The sequence below is a fragment of the Protopterus annectens genome, chromosome 8.part0 (genome assembly GCF_019279795.1).
Source record: "Protopterus annectens isolate FY-2018-M chromosome 8.part0, PAN1.0, whole genome shotgun sequence".
Taxonomy (NCBI): Eukaryota; Metazoa; Chordata; order Ceratodontiformes; family Protopteridae; genus Protopterus; species Protopterus annectens.
In genome coordinates this window covers 1,857,570,388-1,857,592,542 of record NC_056741.1, presented here as the reverse complement: position 1 = coordinate 1,857,592,542, position 22,155 = coordinate 1,857,570,388, and the positions used below count along the sequence as shown (strand labels likewise).

Sequence of the window (22,155 nt, the reverse complement as noted above, 5' to 3'; positions counted from 1 at the left end):
AAGCCAAACAACGCTAGTAAAAGCCAGAAAGGACTTAGGTGAAGTTTAGATTTTCCAATGTTGTTTGATTCATAAACAATTCTGATACTAATAAATAACTGTAGATTTTAACAACAAGTTCTTCTTATAAATTTTAATAACCATAACTTCATCGAAAAAAGTTCATCATAGCCATCTATGTGTTACTCCATAAGGAGTATGCCTATAAAGTAAACAAACGGTAATAGACTAGAAAATATTACATTATATATAAAAATGTTAGTATTAAATTAATAACATATATATGCATATATGTTTAAAAATAAAAATATAAATAAATAAATTTATAAAAATATGAATATATAAAAGTATAAGTGTAAATGCAAAAATAAACCAACATAAATTCTATTTTATTTCATCTCCTCAGGGCTAACCATTTAAGAATACATTTAATAGACAGATGTTCATTAAGGCCTGGATGTGTATATGCTGTGGTTCTTATTTGCCACATTAGTTCATCTATCTCCAATAAAAGTTGCCAAGGGCCCCCTCTTGGGTCATTTTGCCTTTGATGTAAAATGACAAATTTAAAATTATGATCCGGGCATTCGGAGATATGTTTTGCCAGAGCGTTATTCATATCTTTTTTACTAATGGCATAACAGTGCTCATAAATACGTTGTTTAATTTTTCTTTCTGTTTTGCCTATATAAAAGGCTTTGCACTGATCACATAATGCAGCATAAACAACACCCTTAGTCTCACAATGGTATCTCATATTGATGTTATAAAGCTTATCATTAATGACAACTTCCTTTGCTACTAAAATTAATCTACATTGTGGACAGGCCCCGCATTTGAACATACCATAAGATCTATTAGCTTGTGGTTTATTCCTCCTTTCCAGTAATGCTTTGAGGTTAAGGTTCCTTCTATATGTAATTTTAGGTTGCAACCCTAACTTTTTATAAAGGGTTGGATCCTCTATGATAATTTTCCAAGTTTTATTCAAAATTTGCCCAATTATTTGATGGTCAGTGGAAAAAGTGCAAAGAAAGCTAGTCTTGTAGATGTTATCCCTAGTGGATAATGGAACATCACCTTGTTCATCAACCGGTGGAGAAGTATTAACCACTTGCCCACACAGTGATGGTTTAAAATGTCCAGAATGATGTTTAAGTAAGACCTCATTCTTAATATTAACCGCTAGGTTAATAGGATACCCTCTATTGATAAACATGTTTTCTAAGTTCTCACATTCTTTTCCAAAATCCGAAAACTCAGTAGTCATTCTAGCCGCCCTTACCATCTGTCCTTTAACAACCGCTTTCTTTTGATGGAAAGTGTGGCAACTACTGAAGTGTAAGAAAGCATTAGAATATGTGGGTTTCCTGTAAATCTTACTTTTGTACTTAGAATTTGGTCTATCCTTGATAAGAAGAATGTCAAGAAAATTGATGCAATTTTCATCTAAATTATAAGTAAATTCCAAAAAGTCAGTTAACTTAGTGATACTTGCTATGAAGGAAGGAACTAAAGATTTTGGCCCTTTCCAAATAATGAACATGTCATCCTGGTACCTGGTGTACCAGGTGACATGCTCTTGAAAAAATGGATGGGTGAAAAGTAACGTGTTTTCCCAATGGGCCATGATGGCATTTGCAAAGCTACCACCACATGGGGAGCCCATGGCCACACCAGATTTTTGTAAACATAAGTCACCCTCAAAGGCCATGAAGTTGTTAGATAAAACTACCTCCAACAATGTTTCAATTAAGTAGATAGTATCATCTGAAACACTTCTAGAAACCAAAAAGTCCCTAATCCATTCAATCCCTAAGTTTTGGGGTATGACGGTATAGATGTCCTTCACATCTATTGTCAAAAAGCATGCTTCGGCCTGATACTCCAGGCCATTGATGTTGTGTAAGAAACCCCATGAATCCTTACAAATTTGTGGTTCAGATTCAATAAGGAGTTTTAAAAGATTATCAACATATTTAGCGCATGCGTACGTCACCGACCCCCGCCGGTCAACTATTGGTCTAAAAGGTGGGTTATTAATTAAACGGTGTGAATATGCAGCAGCCAAGTTAACTTATAACTAACGTTAGTCAACAAAACTTTATAGGAGCAGGAACAACGCTTGCTCCGAACTCTAACATGTCAGTATCTAACTCTATTGTTTCAGTTGTTAATCATTCTGATTTAGTAGGATTACAACCAGATGAGAGGGACTTGCCAAATAAGGAAGTAACACCTCAGGAAAGCATGTATCCTTCCATGGCCAGTTTCCTCTGCAATAACAACTTTTTTACTTCTGAAAATAATGTGGATAGCTGACAGGACAATGAACCCATGGTGAGTGCCTTATCTTCTAGCATTAATGACTGACTTTAAGCTATACAGATGCAGGAAATTGCAACTTGAAGTTGCATATCTACAAGAATGTATAGAGAAAAAAATAATACCTAAAGGCTTACGTCAGTGGCACTACCCAATGGGACTAGTGGAAGATTCTCTCTTCCATCGTGAACTATTGGCTTTATTTGACAGACAAGGTTTTGAGTTTTTGGGGGCTCTGATTAATTTTTACAAAATTGAAATCAGTGATTTAAAGGCAGAATTGGAGATTTTAGACCATCTTATTAAAAATCATAATGAGTTTCCAAGATACAAGTATGAATATGCTTGGATTTTTATGAGCATAGAGGCGACTATGACTAATTTGCTAACAACCAAAAAGAAAAAATAGCACGAGATGTATATGACTATACAAATAATAAAGCATATCCTAGACCTCCTGTTTACAACTCCACTATTTCAAATGTCCCTAATTAGACTTCTGAATTGGACAATGTTAATAGATTTGAATCACTGGATAATCATACCAACGGAGACCCTGTTCCTGATGAGGTACAAACACAACCACTGAGATGTAGTGAAAGGCTTAATAATAACAATGCCTCCAGGAACAACAATATAGTTCCTAACAATAATCAACATAGAGGTTTAAATAACAATAACAGCAATATGGATGTGGCAGCCACATCAAATCAACAGGGTTTTCACAGGAACCTCAATGGGCAACAGAACAGTCGCCAATTGAACAAGAAACAACCCTCATTACGAAACAGAAGGCAGCGGAGGAGATAGTGAATGAACTTAGGCATAATTCTGATCCTTTTATACATAAAAGTTCTGAAGGTGACTAACATTTACAATTTTACAGAGTTGGACATCACACAAGAATTGGTTGACTTCTTCTCGAAGGGTTTATCTTTTGTACCTAGTAGGAAAATGGATCTAGTTAAAACCATAATTGATCTAAAATTATTTGTCCGTAAGTAAAATCTAGATGTTTTAATAGGTGATAATTCATCTTTAGTTAGTTCTAGAAGACTCTCTAACATTTTTCATCCACCTTTACATCCAAATCTTGGTCTTTTTTGAAAGAATGTGTGAGATGGATTTAAGAGTGATGTATAAAGTTGGTAACAACCAGTTTAATAATAATGTGAACATCAAACCATCCGAACATGAATTCATCCACCTGTTGAATGCATGTGATATTCGTGCAATGAAACCTGATAAGGGTGGGGGGCTGGTTCTCATGGACCATAAAACATATGTTGAACACATGAGAAAACACATGGACACAGATGTTTATAGGAAAGTCTCTATTAATGAGCTCAACATGGCTTATAAAAAGATTAAAAACATCTTAGAAGATCTATTTTTAGAAGCCTACATTGATATAGACTTGCATCAATACCTATCAATGTTAGCACCCAAGGTGCCAGCCTTTTTTGGCACTCCTAAATTACATAAGTCAATTAATAACCCACCTTTTAGACCAATAGTTGACGGGTGGGGGTCGGTGACATACACATGCACTAAATATGTTGATAATCTTTTAAAACCCCTTATTGAATCTGAACCACAAATTTGTAAGGATTCATGGGGTTTCTTACACAACATCAACGGCCTGGAGTATCAGGCCGAAGCATGCTTTTTGACAATAGATGTGAAGGACCTCTATACAGTCATACCCCAAAACTTAGGGATTGAATGGATTAGGGACATTTTGGTTTCTAGAAGTGTTTCAGATGATACTATCTACTTAATTGAAACATTGTTGGAGGTAGTTTTATCTAACAACTTCAAGGCCTTTGAGGGTGACTTATATTTACAAAAATCTGGTGTGGCCATGGGCTCCCCATGTGATGTTAGCTTTGCAAATGCCAACATGGCCCATTGGGGAAACACGTTACTTTTCACCCATCCATTTTTTCAAGAGCGTGTCACCTGGTACACCAGGTACCGGGATGACATGTTCATTATTTGGAAAGGGCCAAAATCTTTAGTTCCTTCCTTCATAGCAAGTATCACTATTTTTGGAATTTACTTATAATTTAGATGAAAACTGCATCAATTTTCTTGACATTCTTCTTACCAACGATAGACCAAATTCTAAGTACAAAAGTAAGATTTACAGGAAACCCACATATTCTAATCCTTTCTTACACTTCAGTAGTTGCCACCCTTTCCATCAAAAGAAAGTGGTCGTTAAAGGACAGATGGTAAGGGCAGCTAGAATGACTACTGAGTTTTCGGATTTTGGAAAAGAATGTGAGAACTTAGAAAACATGTTTATCAATAGAGGGTATCCTATTAACCTAGTGGTTAATATTAAGAATGAGGTCTTACTTAAACATCATTCTGGACATTTTAAACCATTACTGTGTGGGCAAGTGGTTAATACTTCTCCACCGGTTGTTGAACAAGGTGATGTTCCATTATCCACTAGGAATAACATCTACAAGATTAGCTTTCTTTGCACTTTTTCCATTGACCATCAAATAATTAGGCAAATTTTTAATAAAAATTGGAAAATTATCATAGAGGATCCAACCCTTTATAAAAAGTTAGGGTTGCAACCTAAAATTACATATAGAAGGAACCTTAACCTCAAAGCATTACTGGAAAGGAGGAAGAAACCACAAGCTAATAGATCTTATGGTATGTTCAAATGTGGGGCCTGTCCACAATGTAGATTAATTTTAGTAGCAAAGGAAGTTGTCATTAATGATAAGCTTTATAACATCAATATGAGATACCATTGTGAGACTAAGGGTGTTGCTTATGCTGCATTATGTGATCAGTGCAAAGCCTTTTATATAGGCAAAACAGAAAGAAAAATTAAACAACGTATTTATGAGCACTGTTATGCCATTAGTAAAAAAGATATGAATAACGCTCTGGCAAAACATATCTCCGAATGCCCGGATCATAATTTTAAATTTGTCATTTTACATCAAAGGCAAAATGATCGAAGAGGGGGCCCTTGGCAACTTTTATTGGAGATAGATGAACTAATGTGGCAAATAAGAACCACAGCATATACACATCCAGGCCTTAATGAACATCTGTCTATTAAATGTATTCTTAAATGGTTAGCCCTGAGGAGATGAAATAAAATAGAATTTATGTTGGTTTATTTTTGCATTTACACTTATACTTTTATATATTCATATTTTTATACATTTATTTATTTTTATTTTTAAACATATATACATATATATATTATTAATTTAATACTAACATTTTTATATATAATGTAATATTTTCTAGTCTATTACCGTTTGTTTACTTTATAGGCATACTCCTTATGGAGTAACACATAAACGGCTGTGATGAACTTTTTCGATTACGTTATGGTTATTAAAATTTGTAAGAAGAACTTGTTGTTAAAATCTACAGTTATTTATTAGTATCAGAATTGTTTATGAAATCAAACAACATTGGAAAATCTAAACTTGACCCAAGTCCTTTCTGGCTTTTACTAGCATTGTTTGGCTTTTAGCTTTTTTTGGTGCTGCTGCTTTGATAGTTTTTTAATTGATGTACAGTTTTTTCAATTAATGTTCAGTATTTTCAGATTACATTATATAGTGGTCGTGTATAACATGACACTACTTGCCATTATATTTATGCTTTCTTTCCCCCTTTCTTTGGAAGTGGTTTAACCATTTGTAATTAAGCAATTAACTTATTTAGTTACTGTGTAAATGTATTTAAACATGGTTAATTGATGTTTCTATATCTGATGAAGGTGAAGTATTTGCTCCACCGAAAGCGCTCATTAAACAAGTGTTTTTATAGTTACCGGCTCTTATCGTTTTTTTCCTCGCTCGTGTTTCAAAAGGTCTGTAGTCTGTATCCTTAATTGCAGTCATCCCCGCTGACAGAATCTCCTTTCACCAGTTCTGTGTTGGCTTAATTCTTAGAATACTTTCTGCAACTTTATGAATATAATATTCTCTATGGTTATTGTTATTGTCCTTAAGGATCTGCAACCAAAATCCCAGTCTCTCCTTTTTTGAGCTTCCCTCATTTCATCACCATCCCTTTCCACTTTGAATGATAGGTTTCTGTTTGTGCTATTTATAGGAGCCTTAACTGTGTAGCTCTAAAATACCCCTTCAAATCAGGTAATCCCAAACTAACTTGTTCTATTGCAAGAATCAACTTCTCACTTGACTTTTGCAGTCTTCCCCTCCCAGATAAAATCCTTCAGCTCTTTATTAAATTGCTATGCATAACTTCCCCTCTGGTTAATAAAAATACGCCTGACCTGTGAATAAAACTAAAGGGACTAAACATTTTAACTGCTTGTATCTTGCCATCCATTTCCATAAAACAGAGCTTCCAATTTTGGAGTTTTTGAATTATCTTTTATTTTCTTCCCACATATCCTTAGCTGCCACACCAGAATCCTTTTTAATCCATACTCCTAAGAACTTCATTTTATCATGTCCCCATAAATATGGATATAGCTGAACCAATTTCATGTGCGGGTACATAATTTATAGCTACTGCCTTTGTTTTAGCTTCATTAATTTTGTATCCTGAAAAGATGTGAAACTGTCTCACAATGTTCCACAACACGAAATGTCCTTTTCTGGTTTTATCAGGTATGAAATAATACCATGTGCAAATACAACCAGCTTTTCTTGACTACCATACTAATTATATCCTTGAATTTCTGAGTCCCTTATTTTCTTTGCCAATTGTTCTAAATATAATGCAAATAGCAAAGGGTAAAGAGGACACCATTGCCTGGTTCCTCTGCTCAAACAGAAATTATCAGAGAGGTACCCACCCACTTTAATTTTCACCTCCAGTCTTCCATATATTCTGCTAATCAACCTTATAATTTTATCAGGCAATGCAAATGCTTCCATTGCCCTGCTTATAAACTCCTGGCATACTCTGTCAAATGCTTTCTCTGCATTAAGACCTAACAGTGGTATTTTCTTACAGTTTGCTTCCCTCTGAATCATCAGCGTTTAGTTAATGTCAAATGTTTGCCTCCCTCAACAAAACCACATTGATCCAAATCTATCAATGTTGGCACTACTTTTGCCATTCTTTTAGCCATTATAGAGACAAACACTTTATAAATAATCATGGTTTAGGACTGAATTGGGCCTGTATGAAGCTAGGTCTAATGGGTCTTTACCCTCTTTAGATATTACAGCCATCACCTCTTTCTTCCAGGATGTTGGTGCTTCTCTTCCTCTTAAAATACTGTTAAACAAAACCTTCCAGATATTTATATCAGTTTTTTTTCCCTTTCTTACTTCCAAACCTTCACAGGAATACCATCTATTCCTGGGGACTTGTGAATTGGTTACACATCATTTTATCTCATCTCCTCCTATCTTAACATACATACAAATATTTCAAGCACAGGCATTAATGCCCTTCTAGCTTGTCAAGATACCAAAACACTTGCTTTAATGTAATTTGGTAGTCTGTACCATGCATCAGCTACTCTATCAGAGAACCAATTAGTACACTTGTCATTCCTATAGAATCTTCTACATAGATTGCCTGATGATTCTGTAGTACTTTTTGTTAACCCCAAACATTTCCAGAGGTAGTTGTCACTAAATGTCCTATATACCTGAATGAGATCATCTATTAGATATCTGTAAGAGACCCTGTACAAGTTCATATATTTTAGTCTTTCATAATAACTTAAATTTTCACATCCATGGATACCCTTGGTATATTTCTGTAGTACTTTTTCCAGTTTACTCATGCTTATTAGATAGGGTTTCCATATTGTTATTCCGTACTACAATTTGGGTCTAATGTAACTAGCAGACAACGATTTCATTATTTTTGATTTCCTAGACTTTATAAATCTTTTTTATACAACCTATAGTTCTATAACTATCATTAACCAGTTGGTTGATATGATTAGAAAAAATCATAGTTGAATCTACCCATATACCCAGGTTCCTAAATGAGTCTACAGTTTCAATCACGGTGTGCTGTAATAAATATTCACCTTTCAATTTATGCCTATCTCATATGCTTAGTTTTTGATGTATTTTCAGCATATTATTCTCCTGTGCCCAAATGGTCAATTTAGTCAAGTTATTTTGCAGACGCTTTATCTGTAACACATGTAATCAGTTTACCCAATTTCAGGTCATCTGCATATAGACTGTAGAACACCTCAGATGAACAAAATAGGTCTGAAAGATACAATTTAAAACAAGTAAGGGCCTAGGACAGAGCCCTGTGGGACACCCTGACTGCAACCAAGGATTTTGCCTGTCTAGCTGCTGTATGATACTTGCCATGTCCTATTTGTAAGCCATGCAGCTATCCATCTTATCAAGAGTACTTCAACACCTAGTTGTACTAATTTATTGATCAGTGCTACGTGCATGACCCTGTCAAATGCTGAAGTTAAATCTATACAAACCTTAACTGTTAGTAATTGAGACCTTGGCAAATAAAATTCTTCTATGAACATTTCCATTTTTACCTTTTCTTAATTTTCATATTTCTCTGTTTATACAGACTTTCATAAAATTTTAAAAATATTTCTAGCAGCTCTACATGATCTCATTATCTTCTTTGTTATTTGGCCCCTAAGCTTGGCAATAATACTTTCTACTTTCTGTTGCCTGAGTCATTGTGCTAAAAGTTTTTGTGCCCTGTAGGTATTATCAAAAAATATTTACTTAACAGCTATCTTTCTAAACTCATTCATATTATCAAGGTAATCCCTTATTTTCTATTTAGCATTCTGTAACTGGTCTTCTTGTTCTGTGCGAATCTCCCTATTCTGCAATATTTTAACCTTTGTAATTTCTATTGTTATTTCTTAACTACCTCTTTCTTTTATTTCCACCCTATTTTTAAATTCCACTTTAAATTTTACCCCCTCCCCCAGCTACATTTTCAGAACAACATTTCCTTCTTCCCTAACAACTCCTGAATAATTTCCACTACCCATTCCTTAAATTCTTCTCTTTTCAACAGACAGGTGGGAAAGTGCCAGTGTCTCATTTTTATTTCATTACACTGCATTTTTATTTTTTGTTATTATTGGCGTGTGATCTGAAATAGTTATTGGATGCATATCAAAACTTTCTATTAAATGCACATGTTCCTGTGAAATATATGTTCTGTCTAGTCTAGACCAGCGTTTGTATCTTGAGGAATAATATGTAAATTCATTCCTAACTCATACTACTGAATTCACGTCTTCCATGCCAAATATTTTCATAAATTTCTTCAAAAATCTACCCTCCTTTGTTATATTTTCCCTTCTGGGCCCCCCGATACATCTTCACTGCTGCAAATCAAATTCCAGTCCCCACCTATAAGTAACATTCCTTGCTGAAAGCTGATTATTTCTTCCAGAATTTTCTTAAGCTTCATTATAGCAGTTTTTGGTGGAATATACGTACATGCCAGTATAATTCCCCTCCCTTGCCAGTAGCCCAGTACTACAAATCTACCATTATTATCTTTTTTTATTCTCTTCTATCACTATTGGACCTCCTTCTGCAATTAATATAAGTACTCCTCTTTTCCTTTGTCCCAGGTATTCCACTGAATAACTGTCCTGAAAACCTTTCTTTATCAAATTCAAATGTTCATTTCTTTCCAAATTGTCTCCTGTAGCATAACTACTTGCACTCTACATTTTTAATATAGTACACTACTCTTTCTTTCTTTTTGTATACATCTGTGAGACCATTTAAAAAAATAATATAGAAAATGCCATTCTGTTAAAAAGTTATTTTCCCTACCTTTTATGTGCAACAGCTTTTTTGTTAAGTATCTAGTCCCAGCTTTTGCATTACATGCATACACTTATGTTTGGCAGATTGATCTTTTATACACTTGTTTCTTGTCATATCCATTTTAGCCTATGTCACATCTTACAAAACTTTGTTTTATTGAAAGCCTGCAAGAAAAAAATAAACACCCCACCCAATAAACCCCTAGAACATATTAACTTAATACTAACACAAAATTATGTACATCTTCAAATACTAGTTTTACCCTCCTGATAGAAACAATTATCCCAGACAGACACACTTATAGACTTGGATTAACCTAAAAGGAAGGTTATCCATGCTAAGATGCATGGTACAGCCTGTACTTCTAAGTGATGTTTGGTTTTATCTTTATTACTCTCCCAGACTGGGAAAATACTTGAAAGTTTTCAGAAAACATCACTGTAGAACACATTGTGCATTGTATTTTTAAGAAGCATTTCAAAGTGAGGGCATATGTATATAAACACAGAGCCCGTGCAGGCAACAGTGCAATTTTTCAATGAACAGCCAGAATGTTAACATGTACGAGTGCATTAGTCAGTCTGTTTGCACGTTTATCTAAGTTTAAGTTACTAAGCCTCAATCCCAATGTGTTTGTATGTAATAAAGCTGTTTGAACCAAACCCACAACTGTTCGTCTGTTTTAACCAGACCAGACGAGCGACATGTCTTAACAACATAGTACCACAACTGGCGTGCCTGAGTGGCATGGTGTTGGAACCAAGATGTCTGAGCAACAAGAAGCCAGAAGTCGAGCCACAAGGTGTGCAGTTAGAAATAGAGGTATACAGAGGAATGACTCGTCTCAACCTGCTCAAACAATTGAAAAAGGTCAGAAATTAATTTCAGGTAATTAAAACTTGCATAAGTGGTGCTAGGAGAATCTAATTGTTCTTTTTTGGGAAAGTTTTACTGCACGACTTTTATTGGACATCTGTTTGAATAAATCAGAACAGTGTCTTACTGTGTTATTTCAACTCCTGGTCATTGAGAAGTGGTTCACAACAAAATGTGTTATTGTTTAAGGGAAATATCCAAAACCACGATATTTGATAAAATTATTCGAAATACTTATGAGAACATTCAGAATTACTTCTGATTTGCATAACAAGCATGTTAAAAGTAAAACAAGCACAAGAAAAGTACAATGAGCATGACAGAAGTCAAACGAGTACAATAAAAGGACAAAATGAACATGGAAAAGCAAAGCGACTGCATTTTTTTTAGCAAACAACCACATTTTTGCATGAGTTACTAGAGCTATTTAGTATAACTAGAGTTGGTTGAAGTATCTAAGAGTGTGCAAAGTATTTGCAGTGTGTTATTTTTTTATAGTACAGTTATTCCGAAGAGTTTACTGTGTGCAAAGTACAGTTATTTTGAAAAATGTCTTGTGCTGTGTACACTTCATTTGCATCATTTTGTAGCGTTTCTTACACTGATAAGAATGGTTTCGCAAAGTATAGTAATTTCAAAGTGTTCTTGTGCTACGGAGACTTATTGTGAAAGTACAGTTATTTCAGAGAGTCTATTGTGCTGTTGAGAATAATTACAAGTTTCTGGCATAAATTTCTGAGGTATATGTGTGTATGTTCATGCATAACTCCAAGGGAATTTATTACTGTGTGTTGGCATGGCAGAAGGATTTTGCAGACCCAGTCCATTTGTGTTTGATCATAACATTGCAGAGAATTGGAGTACAAGCAATTTTTTTCTGATAAAGATGCACGTACAAGGGCATTTATTCTGCTTAATCTAGCAGGGTCAGAAGCCATTGAAAGAGTGTGTTATTTGTGTATGCACCAGCGGTACACGCAGGAGAAGTGGAAAACTGACATTGTCATACAAGCTGAATCAAGGGAGGGCCCCTAGTGCTTGAAATGTAAGAAATGTGCAACTCCCAGACAAATGTTACATTGGAGAGGCACTTATTTTATACAAGAGACCAAGAGCCAGGAGAAACTTTTACAGCTTACATTACTCACTTGAGAAGCAAAGTTAAAACATGCAGATTTGGTGATTTGAAAGATGAGTTGATAAAAAGACAGGCTTGTATGTGGTGTCAATAATTGCTGCAGTGATAAAGATTTTGCTTTGATACATGGATTTAGCATTGATCAAAGCCATATAGATTTGTCAAATAGATGAGCTTACAGAAAGGCACATGAATATGCTATGCTTGCAAGTGATAAGAGCATGGTTTGGGCAGCCTTTATAGCAAAGAGACAGCAGGCAGCATGTAGTTAACAGAAACAGGCCTACACACATGGCAGCTGCAGCCCCTGTGGGATTCCCAGGGAGAGCCTGTATGTTTCTAGCAAGTTCTAAGACTAGCTCAGTAAAACGGACATGCTCAATGCAGCACAAGGGTGAGTCAGCAAAATCCAAGTCAAGTCTCATTGTTCACGGTCATAATTGTGGTGCCAGTCATGAGTCTAAAAGATAAAAGTGTTTTCATTTGGTCAGCAATGCCTTCTTCTTCTTCTTTCAGCTTTTCCCAGTTAGGGGTCGCCACAGCGGATCACCTGTTCGCTCATGATTGGCAGTGGAGTTTTACAGTGTCGAGTTGCCAACCCGGCGCCCAACCTTCCACAGAAGGCACACACATGCACACACTCACACCTAGGGCCAATTTAGAGAGTGTCCAATCCACCTACAGCATGTCTTTGGGATGTGGGAGGAAACCGGAGCACCCGGAGGAAACCCACACAACCACAAGGAGGACATGCAGACTCCGCACAGAAGGCACCCCAGCCGAAGATCGAACCGGAGAACCTCTTGCTGTGAGGCAGCAACGCTAACCGCTGCACCACCGTGGCTGCACATTGGTCAGCAATGCCACAAGTGTAAAAAATATAACCACTTTCAAAAGCTTTGTAAATCAAGTAAGCCTCATTTATTTATTAAAAAGGTCACTCAAAAAAGCAAGTTGAACATATAGAAAGCTGTGACTCTACTTTCTATGTAGATGGTGTTTCAGTGGTTGGTGAAAAGGTTAATGCAGTGGATTTGTTGGCAAAGAACAAAGTGTTTTGTACTGTCCTGATTAATGGTAACCCCACAGAGCCCAAAGTGGACACTGGTTCAAAGTACAATGTTATGGCAGCAGAAACATTTGCTAGAGTAAGAGCTGGTGAACAACTTAATTTGGCCAATTGTGCGAATGCTTATGGAGGTGAAGAGATTCAAACTGAAGGCTCAGTAGTGCTTTCATGTTATTCACCTGGGAAGTTACAGCTTGCAGTTTTATGTAGTGTGTAGTCATTATTAGGTCTTAGAGACAGTTTAAAAACGAACTGCTTTCTTTTACCAAAGAATTCCATCATGTAACACATGTCCTAGTTCCAGTTTCACAGATGCTATTTTCTCAGAGTATGCTGATTTTGAAGAAGACAAGCTAGGTAAACTTCCAGTTGTGTACTACATGAAGTTAGACCCAGAGGTCAGTCCAGTGGTCAGACCAGCGACAAGAGTTCTGATAGCTATGCAGGACAAAGTCAAAGTCCAGTTAGATAAAATTGTGCAGCAATGTGTGATATGTTCAGTTACAGAACCAACTGAATGGGTGTCTTCCATGGTAGTTGCTCATAAGAAAAGCTCAGATGAAATCAGAATATGTATTGACCCAAGAGACTTAAAGCATTAAAGACACCCCATCATCCTATGCGTACAGCTGAGGAAGGTGCTACCCTCATGCCAAATGCCTGTTTTTTCCTGTCTTAGATGTGAAGAGTTCATTTTGGCAAGTAATGCTCGATTACAAATCTTCACTACTGACTGCATTCAGTACGCCATTTGGTTGATACAGATTTCTCAGAATGTCTTTTGGAATAAATTCTGCCAGGAAGTCTGTGCAATGGAGCAAATTTTTTCAGGCTATCCGTGTGCTATAACAGTAGATGATTTACTAGTTGGAGGCAATGGTGAAGCAGAGCACCACAGAAACCTCAGGAAAGTTCTGGAAAGAGCACATGAAGTGAATCTAAAGCTCAATCCTCTGAAATATAAATTCAGGCTACCAGAATTTACTTATATCAGTCATTTATTTAACAGTTCAGGCTTACGACCAGATCCTTCCAAAGAAACAGCCATTCTTGAGATGCCAGCTCCAGACAATGTCCAAGCCTTACAGCATTTTCTTGGAATGGTTAACTATTTGGGCAAGTTAATACTAGACTTCACTGAATTATCAGCACTGTTAAGAGAGCTGACACACAAAAATGTTACCTGGTCATGGTTAGAACAACACCAGACAGCATCTGATAATCTGAAACAGAAAATTGCCAGTCTACCAATGTTAAGATACTATGATGTCCACAAACCAGTAATTCTTTCCTGTGATGCTTCAAAGTTTGGTCTTGGTGCAGTTATTCTTGAAGAGAATAGACCAGTAGCCTATGCATCTAGAATTCTTACCCAAACTGAGATGCAGTATTGAGAAGGAATATTTGGCAATTGTGTTCACATGTTCGAAGTTCCATGATTATAATTATGGCCAAGCTATCCAGATTGAAACAGATCATCAACCTCTAGTCAATATTTTAAAGAAGCCTATGCATACAGCTCCAGCAAGACTACAAGGAATGATGCTCAGATTACAAAAGTACAACTTCAAAATGGTCTATACAAAAGGCAAATTTCTTTATACCTTATCCAGATTGCCCAGAAATACTACAGAAAAGCTTGATGCAGAGAATTTTGACTGATGTCATGGAAGTGCGTAATTTTTCTACCAAAAGACTTGATGAACTAAGAGATCATACAAAGACTGATCCAATTTTGCAAAAGCTCAACCAGTTCATCAGTGTTGGATGGCCATTAAAGCAATCTTCTGTACCAACAGAAATGCAACCTTATTTTCCTTTCAGAGATGAGATGTTGACAGAAGATAGTATTTTCAAAGGTCCTAAAGTTGTTCCTACTTCTTTACAACATGAGTATATCCAGATTTTGCATCATAGCTACCCAGGTTTCGAAGCTACCAAAATAAGGGTGACAGGACTAGTATTTTGGCCTTCTCTTTCAAAAGATATTGATAAAGTACTTTCATCTTGCTCAGTATGCAACATTACTAAACTATGCAACATTACTAAACTGCATTTTCAAAAAGAGCCACTTTAGCTAAACCAGATTCCTGAACTACCTTGGTCAACAGTAGCCACTGACATATTCGAGTGGAATAGTCAATATTACTTAGTGTTGGTAGACTATTATTCGAATTGGTTTGAGATTGATTTGCTACCCAACCTAATGTCCACTACTGTCATTACTAAGTTGAAATGTTATTTCTCAGTCCATGGTAGTCTACACAAAGTTATTTCTGACAACAGTGCCCAGTTTACTGGTCAGCTGTTTCAGAAATTTGCAAAAAAGAGTGGGACTTATCCATGTTACCAGTAGTCCTGAGTACCCACAGTCAAAACAGCCTAGCTGAACATGCAGTACAATGTGCAAAGCAACTACTAGAGAGGTCAAAGCATGACAATACTGATGTTTTCTTGAATTTGCTTAATCTCAGAAATATACCCCCTGACAATTTACTTGACTCCCCTGCTCAGAGACGTCTGTCTAGGCAAACCAGAACAACCTTGACTCAGTTCCAGTTTGTTAGTGTCTAATGCTAAAAAAAACCCACCAGAGCAATCTGAGCCCAACTATTCAAAAAGCATTCATTCCAGAAGTCCAACTATGATACAACAAGCAGATTTCTTCATCCACTGAAAGAAGGAGAGATAGCGTGGATGCAAATGGTGAAATGTTTTGATTGAACTGGTCAAGTGAGAGGTGTATGTACCGAGCCGAGATCTTACTTAGTAGAACCTGAGGGTACAGAATACAGAAGAAATCACACGCATCTTCTTTTGGTGTCTGAATCGATATTGCAGCATTGTACCGGTGATACAGACTCTAGATCTCAGAGCAATCCAGACAATGTTCCTGTTGAAGGACATGTCTCAGTACCTATTCCCATTCCTGATGATGTACAAGATGTCCCTGAAGTTAAACATTCATTAAAGACAGTCCCTATTGCTAAACCCAGTCCTACTTTTTATGTTACATGATCAGGTCGTATTTCTAGACCTAGTGTAAAATACACAGCAACCTGGACATGATTGTTTCACTTGTAATTAGTTCTGTATAATTGCATGTCAAAGGATTATTTCTGTACAACTGCATGTCAATGATTATTGTCATTATCACTGTGCATGATTTATTTCTCAGAAAGGGAGGATGTAGAACAGAGTGTGCATTTTGTGTCTTTAAGAAGCCTTTCAAAGTGAGGGCATGTACATATACAGAGCATGTGCTGGCAGCAGTGCCATTTTGAGTGAATAGCCAGATTGTTAACATGTATGAGTGCAGTAGTCAGTATGTTTATAAGTTTAAGTTACTAAGCCTCAATCCTGATATGTTTGTATGTAATAAAGCTGTTTGAATTGAACCCACAACAGTTCATCCGTTTTATCCTGACCAGACAAGAGACAATTATCTCCTGGCCATTGAAAGAAATAAGTATTCTGTTTTTATTGCTCTTTATCAGATTGTCTCCATGGAGATAAGAGAACCTGATACAGAGTTGCTTCTACAAGCACTCATTCATTTGCTAGACAATATTCTAGATCAAACCAAGGGCCTTAATCCAGTCATTCCCCTATGTAAGAGTGGAAAAAGTATATCAATTTTTTTCTTGTATTCTGTTCTTTTGACCAGACTTTTCTTCTTTTTTTATGTTGCGGGGCCTATAACTCTTAAAACTGAGCAAGGAAGAGGGGAAAAAAAAAAAAAACAGGGGCATCTGTTTACTTTAGTATCCCCATTAAGCAGGTGACTATATCTTGAGCCGTATTTACTTCTGACATGAAAGACAGTAGTAATGTATGTTTTTACTCAGGGGTAGACAAGTACTGCGGTATCTGCTGACAGCTAGAAATTATAACTTCACAGCTGACTCCATGAAATAGATGGATGGAGCCCTGAGTAAGATTCAGCCAATCTAAGTTTGGGTATTGACCTGCATATTGGAGGAGCTGGTGGAGATTCAGGAGTGAAGAGGTGTTGCCTGATGTCCAGAAAGTGATGTTGTGGGGAGCAGCTCCCAATAAAGGCTCACTGGTAGATACCAGGGACACAGTATGAGCTTTCTTCTCAGAACAGGTGGGAAGGGCTGTCTGAGGTGTTATATCACTAACTGAAGCAGGTGATGGCTTAGCTCCCAAACTGAAAGAGGCTGCACATGAGAACCCTGGTTTAAATTTGTATCTAACCATCCAGTTATCAAGACTGCAGTACTTTGTTTAACCTGTAGTGATAACTTATTCCATAGGCTGGGGATACACTGCGTTAGGACCTCTCTCCAGTGAATCTTGTTTATTTCTTGGTGAAGATTAAAGTCCTTAGTGTGGGTGGTTGTAGAGTTACTGGTTTTGCAATGAAATAGAGATCAAAGAGGACTGTAATCAAAAAGGACTGGATCCTTCATGGCTCAAAAAGCAAGACACAGGCCCACCTCACAGCAAACCAAAGGCTACCGAGTATAAGGAGAGTCAAGTTATTCTACTGGGGTAGTTGAAAATTTTAAGATCTTTAAACTTCTGTTTTAAAAATCTTTGGGGCCTTTCTAACTGAGCAATATTCTTGACTTTGTACTTAACATAGGGGGCACTGTATTCAATGATGGGTCTGATAAGGGAAGAGTATAGTGCTAGAATAATGTCATTGGATCTGGAAGATATTCCCTTGTAAATCAACTGGACCAGATAGAAGAATTTCCTAACTATGATGGCAACATGATGACAGAATGAGAGAGAATTATTTGCATAAGTACCTGTGTCCCTTATGACCATAGCTGTCTGAAGAAGAGTACCATTTATAACATATGGCCCTCTTCAAGCACTTAACAGTGCTTACCTCCCAAACTGAGCAAGGCGAAAAACTACTATGCTGCACTTTTTTTTTAGAAGTTTGAGACTGTTTAATACACCATGTATGTGCACCTTCTAGCCCTTGATAGAGCTGTTTTGTATCAATGGATGAGTGGATAACAGTGTCCAGTTTGCAGTCATCTGTAAACTTGGTCAACAACACTTTTGGGATATTGACTTGGATGTCTGCAAAATGTCAGAATAGGAGAGAGCCTAGAACTGATCCCTGTGTCACCCCACTAGTTACAATTTTATGTTCAGAGAGGGAAACACCAACTTTCATAGCTTGTGTTCTATTGAATAGCCAGTTTGCAATCCAGCAGGCAATATAGGGATTTACACTAAGCTTGTCTAATTTTAAAATAATACCAGCACGTGGGATGACAGGACTTTGACTATGCGAAGATAAGCAGTGTACACACAATGATCACTGTTCCCCAGCCCCTGCAATATTTTCAAAAAGGTTACAGAAGGCACGACCTGAACTTTACAAAGCCAAACTGATTGGGATATAGATCAGTTATGCCTGCAATAATGAGTTCTGCTATTATGCTCCACGGATTTACATACAAGGCTGGTGAGGCTGAAGTGTCTATAATTACCCGGGTCTGTAGGAGACCCACCCTTGCATAGGGGAGTCACCGTGGATGTTCTCCTGGCATCAGGACCACAAGTTGTATATAGGCTAAAGTTGAACATTTTAAGTAAATGCTCAGACACAGCATGCTTGGCACTGATGAGAAAAAAGCCTTGTACATTTCCAGTCCTATGGAAGTATTTTTCTTAGCCTTTAAACAAAACTCTTTTAAGACTCGTTCCAAACTGATTTCATGGGAAACTAACTTTTCAGGGACAGTGGGGCAACAATTTGTGTAGGATGGGTAAAGTTGGCACTAAATTTGTCAGCTACATCCTTGGGGTCAGAATGGGTGATGTTACTATGGATCAGCTCAGTGCATTGTTGGAGATGATTCCTTAGTTTTCTAACAGAACTGAAGAAAGTTTGTAATTTCCTTTGGAATCTGTAGCAGCCTCAAATTCATATTTTGCTTTACATCCTCTAATAGTGTTTTTGAGATCCTGGCTGGCATGTTTCAGTGTAGTCTGAGACAGAGATAGGGGATTTCTTGCAACCTTTCATTCTTATCCTTCTTTTGTTTATGGATATGGGGGTTCTACCAGTCAGGCTTATTCCAGAATTTACATGATGTACAGAAAGAATTTTAATGGTAAACCAATTAAGTTCTGACAGCACCACTATCATTTCTAATCCTAAACCAGATAAATGAGACAAAAATTGCAGTGACCAGACAAAGGGTCAGCAGGCATGGGAGGACAAAAAAAATGTATTTTCATAACAGATGTATCTGCCCAAGTGAAGTACTGCATATATCTGACAAAAGACCCTTCCTGCAAAATGCATTACAGATAATTCCCTTCAAAGCTTTGTGAGTGTTTTCACTGCTTGTCAGAACTTAACTGTTTTGCCGTTAAAATTGTTTATCCACATCATGTGATATGTTAACAAGTTAGCAATACTAGTTTATTGTTTTGAATTGCAGCGGAAACTGGCTCTCTAGCTGGTAACATGGCTTTTTCCAACATGTGCCTTCAGACATTTGACCTCTCTTCCCCAAACATGCAGCCTGGCTGCCTTTTGTATCACATTCAAGTACACTCCCAGAACAATCTAAAGCTCACAACCACCCGTAGGTATACTCACTAGAAGACCTCTCTTCCCTAAAGTGTGTCGGATAGCCCCATCTGAAGTCATTGCTCCAAACTTCATCCTTCACTCCACACCCCTTCTCCCAATTCTCTCTCCCTCCTTCAGTCCATTGCCACTACATACTTCTAAAACTGTGCTGACAAACTTTAGGTAAGTACTTCTAAGCTCTATACTTACCAAGCATTTGTCAGTAAGAAGTTTCCATGCTGTACTTGGCACCTGTTTAAAGTGTCTTTATGAAACCTGTAAGCTGACATCACAATGCTAGAGTAACTCTTCAACTACTGCACCTGAGAACAGAAACACTCTTGCCTACTGCACATACTCCTGTCAACAAAAGCAAATAAAACACACAGAATTTTAATAAAGTTAAAATGATGTACAAATTAAGTAGCCCACCAGCTACACTGCATGCATTTTCCAGAAGGGGCAGGTGCAAATCTAGCTTCATTAGGTCTGCACCACCCTCCCCCCAGACCAACAGACAGATGTTTCAACAAAAACATACACGACCACAATCATTTTGCTCACCTCATCTTTTCCTAGGAGCACTTTTGTGGTGAATGTTGGGTGGGTGATTTCACCAGAAAGAACGTCCGGTTTAATGGAAATTAAGGTTCCCATCTTCCCATACTGTGTTACAACCACAAAGATATGGTCAGCAAATGCAGAACAGACTACCTGTGCTGGGATGCCATTAATCTCTTTTGTCTTGTACTTCGTTGGTACAATAGGCTTAACTTCCATAACTATTCCTGCATTCACAAAAAAAAAAAAAAAAAAAAAAAGTTAGGAATATTGGACATGAAAAGAACAATGTCCTCTACCAGAAACCAGTTCTTCCCAAGGTAGGAAGTTAAATTCAAACTATGTTATTCAAATTATATAATACAATCAACAAAAAGGTTATTAGAAAATACTTAGTAGATTTAATAGCAATAAAACACCATATAGCGGCACTAGCAATCCAGATAAAAAAGACCCAGTTCTCAAAATGTGTGATACATTTACACGGGAAATAAGTGAAACAAAAAGCTCAATTGTGGTTTTACCAACCACACAGCTATAGTAAGCTGTACTATAAGAACATGAAGCCTCTTTAAAGCTCCTTTTTAGACTTACCTAGATTGCCTTGTAAACCTGTCTATTTTTTACTGTGCGCCACAGAAAGAGAACCTGCTATGTGACTTTGCCACTACTACTAATTTTGTACTAACACAAACACACACACCGTAACTGTTCATATATATTTTTTTTCAATATCAGGTACTGGCATTGAGGATTTCACCTTGCTATTGCCCACAGCTGCTCCTAAAAATCCACATTCATTCATTATGTTTACTTTGTTCATCTATTCACAAAACAAATTATTCTACTACAGAACTAAAGAAGTTAAACTTTGGTATTTGTAAAATATACTGAACCTTTACTGTATAAACACACACACACACTAAATAAAAACACAATATATATTATATACATCTACAAGCTACAAAACTAAAAATGGCTTATGCTGTTTTGTCCCGTCTGCATTCCACAGTTTACAATATATGGGGGAGCCTATATGCTTGTTGCAAAAATGTCATATCTACTTACAGTCCCTGTTTATGGGATCAAGATGCACATGCCAAACTGCATTCCTGTTCAGTTTGTACAGACTTTGTTTTACTAGTTTGGTACACTTGAGAGACATCTGAGCAACAACAGCTTGTAGATTCATATAAGCACCTGCACATATGAATGCACACAGGAACATGTGCAAATTACTTGGGCTAAAATGGCCTTTAAGGGCAGCTAGCCTAGTCTTCACCTATGAACCTATACTTATCTATCCCTCCAACATGTTTATGTTGGAAAAGAGATTTAGATATCTTGCGTGGGTGTTTATACTCTCCATTGCACTTGTGAAACTCTCCATTGCACTTGTGAATGTGGAGTAGGTCTGACAAGACAGGCTCTTTACATGAGGCAGAGACTGCTCCTCTGTAACCTGTATGACCCTAAAAAGAGGGACAAGGCTTTGAGACACTCTGCACAGTTTTATGATTTATACCTTTGATTTTCTTAGTATAAATGAGTTTTGTCAAATGTTTGGATAGGTATATTATACTCAATGATCTGCTTGATGAATGCAAAATATAGGTGAATGATCACATCCTTAGTAATAAGCTATGGAATGAAAAGGCACTTTCTTAAAATTGTGTATAAGTGGTGATGAAAGGATATTTCATTGTCTTAATAAACATTTCCAGGCCCCTAACTACTAGATAAATTTTTGTTGGCAAAGGGGGTGCTCTCAGTGTGATAGTTTCATGGGACTTCTTGCTTGTTGAAGGATTATACAATTCTTGGCATTGAGTTTTAGTCC

At 36.9% G+C, this 22,155-nt stretch overlaps 1 protein-coding gene across 2 annotated transcripts in view; it reads right to left on the bottom strand.

The window, feature by feature from the left end:
* The window catches only part of PSMG3 (proteasome assembly chaperone 3), a 69,423-nt gene that overhangs the window by 5,442 nt on the left and 41,826 nt on the right, over positions 1–22,155 (bottom strand). For both annotated transcript variants that reach the window (XM_044081348.1, XM_044081347.1), the window contains exon 2: positions 20,319–20,542. In XM_044081348.1, the coding sequence (XP_043937283.1) occupies positions 20,319–20,534 (216 nt within the window). In that variant the 5' untranslated portion in view covers positions 20,535–20,542. The remainder of the gene's footprint in view (positions 1–20,318; positions 20,543–22,155) is intronic.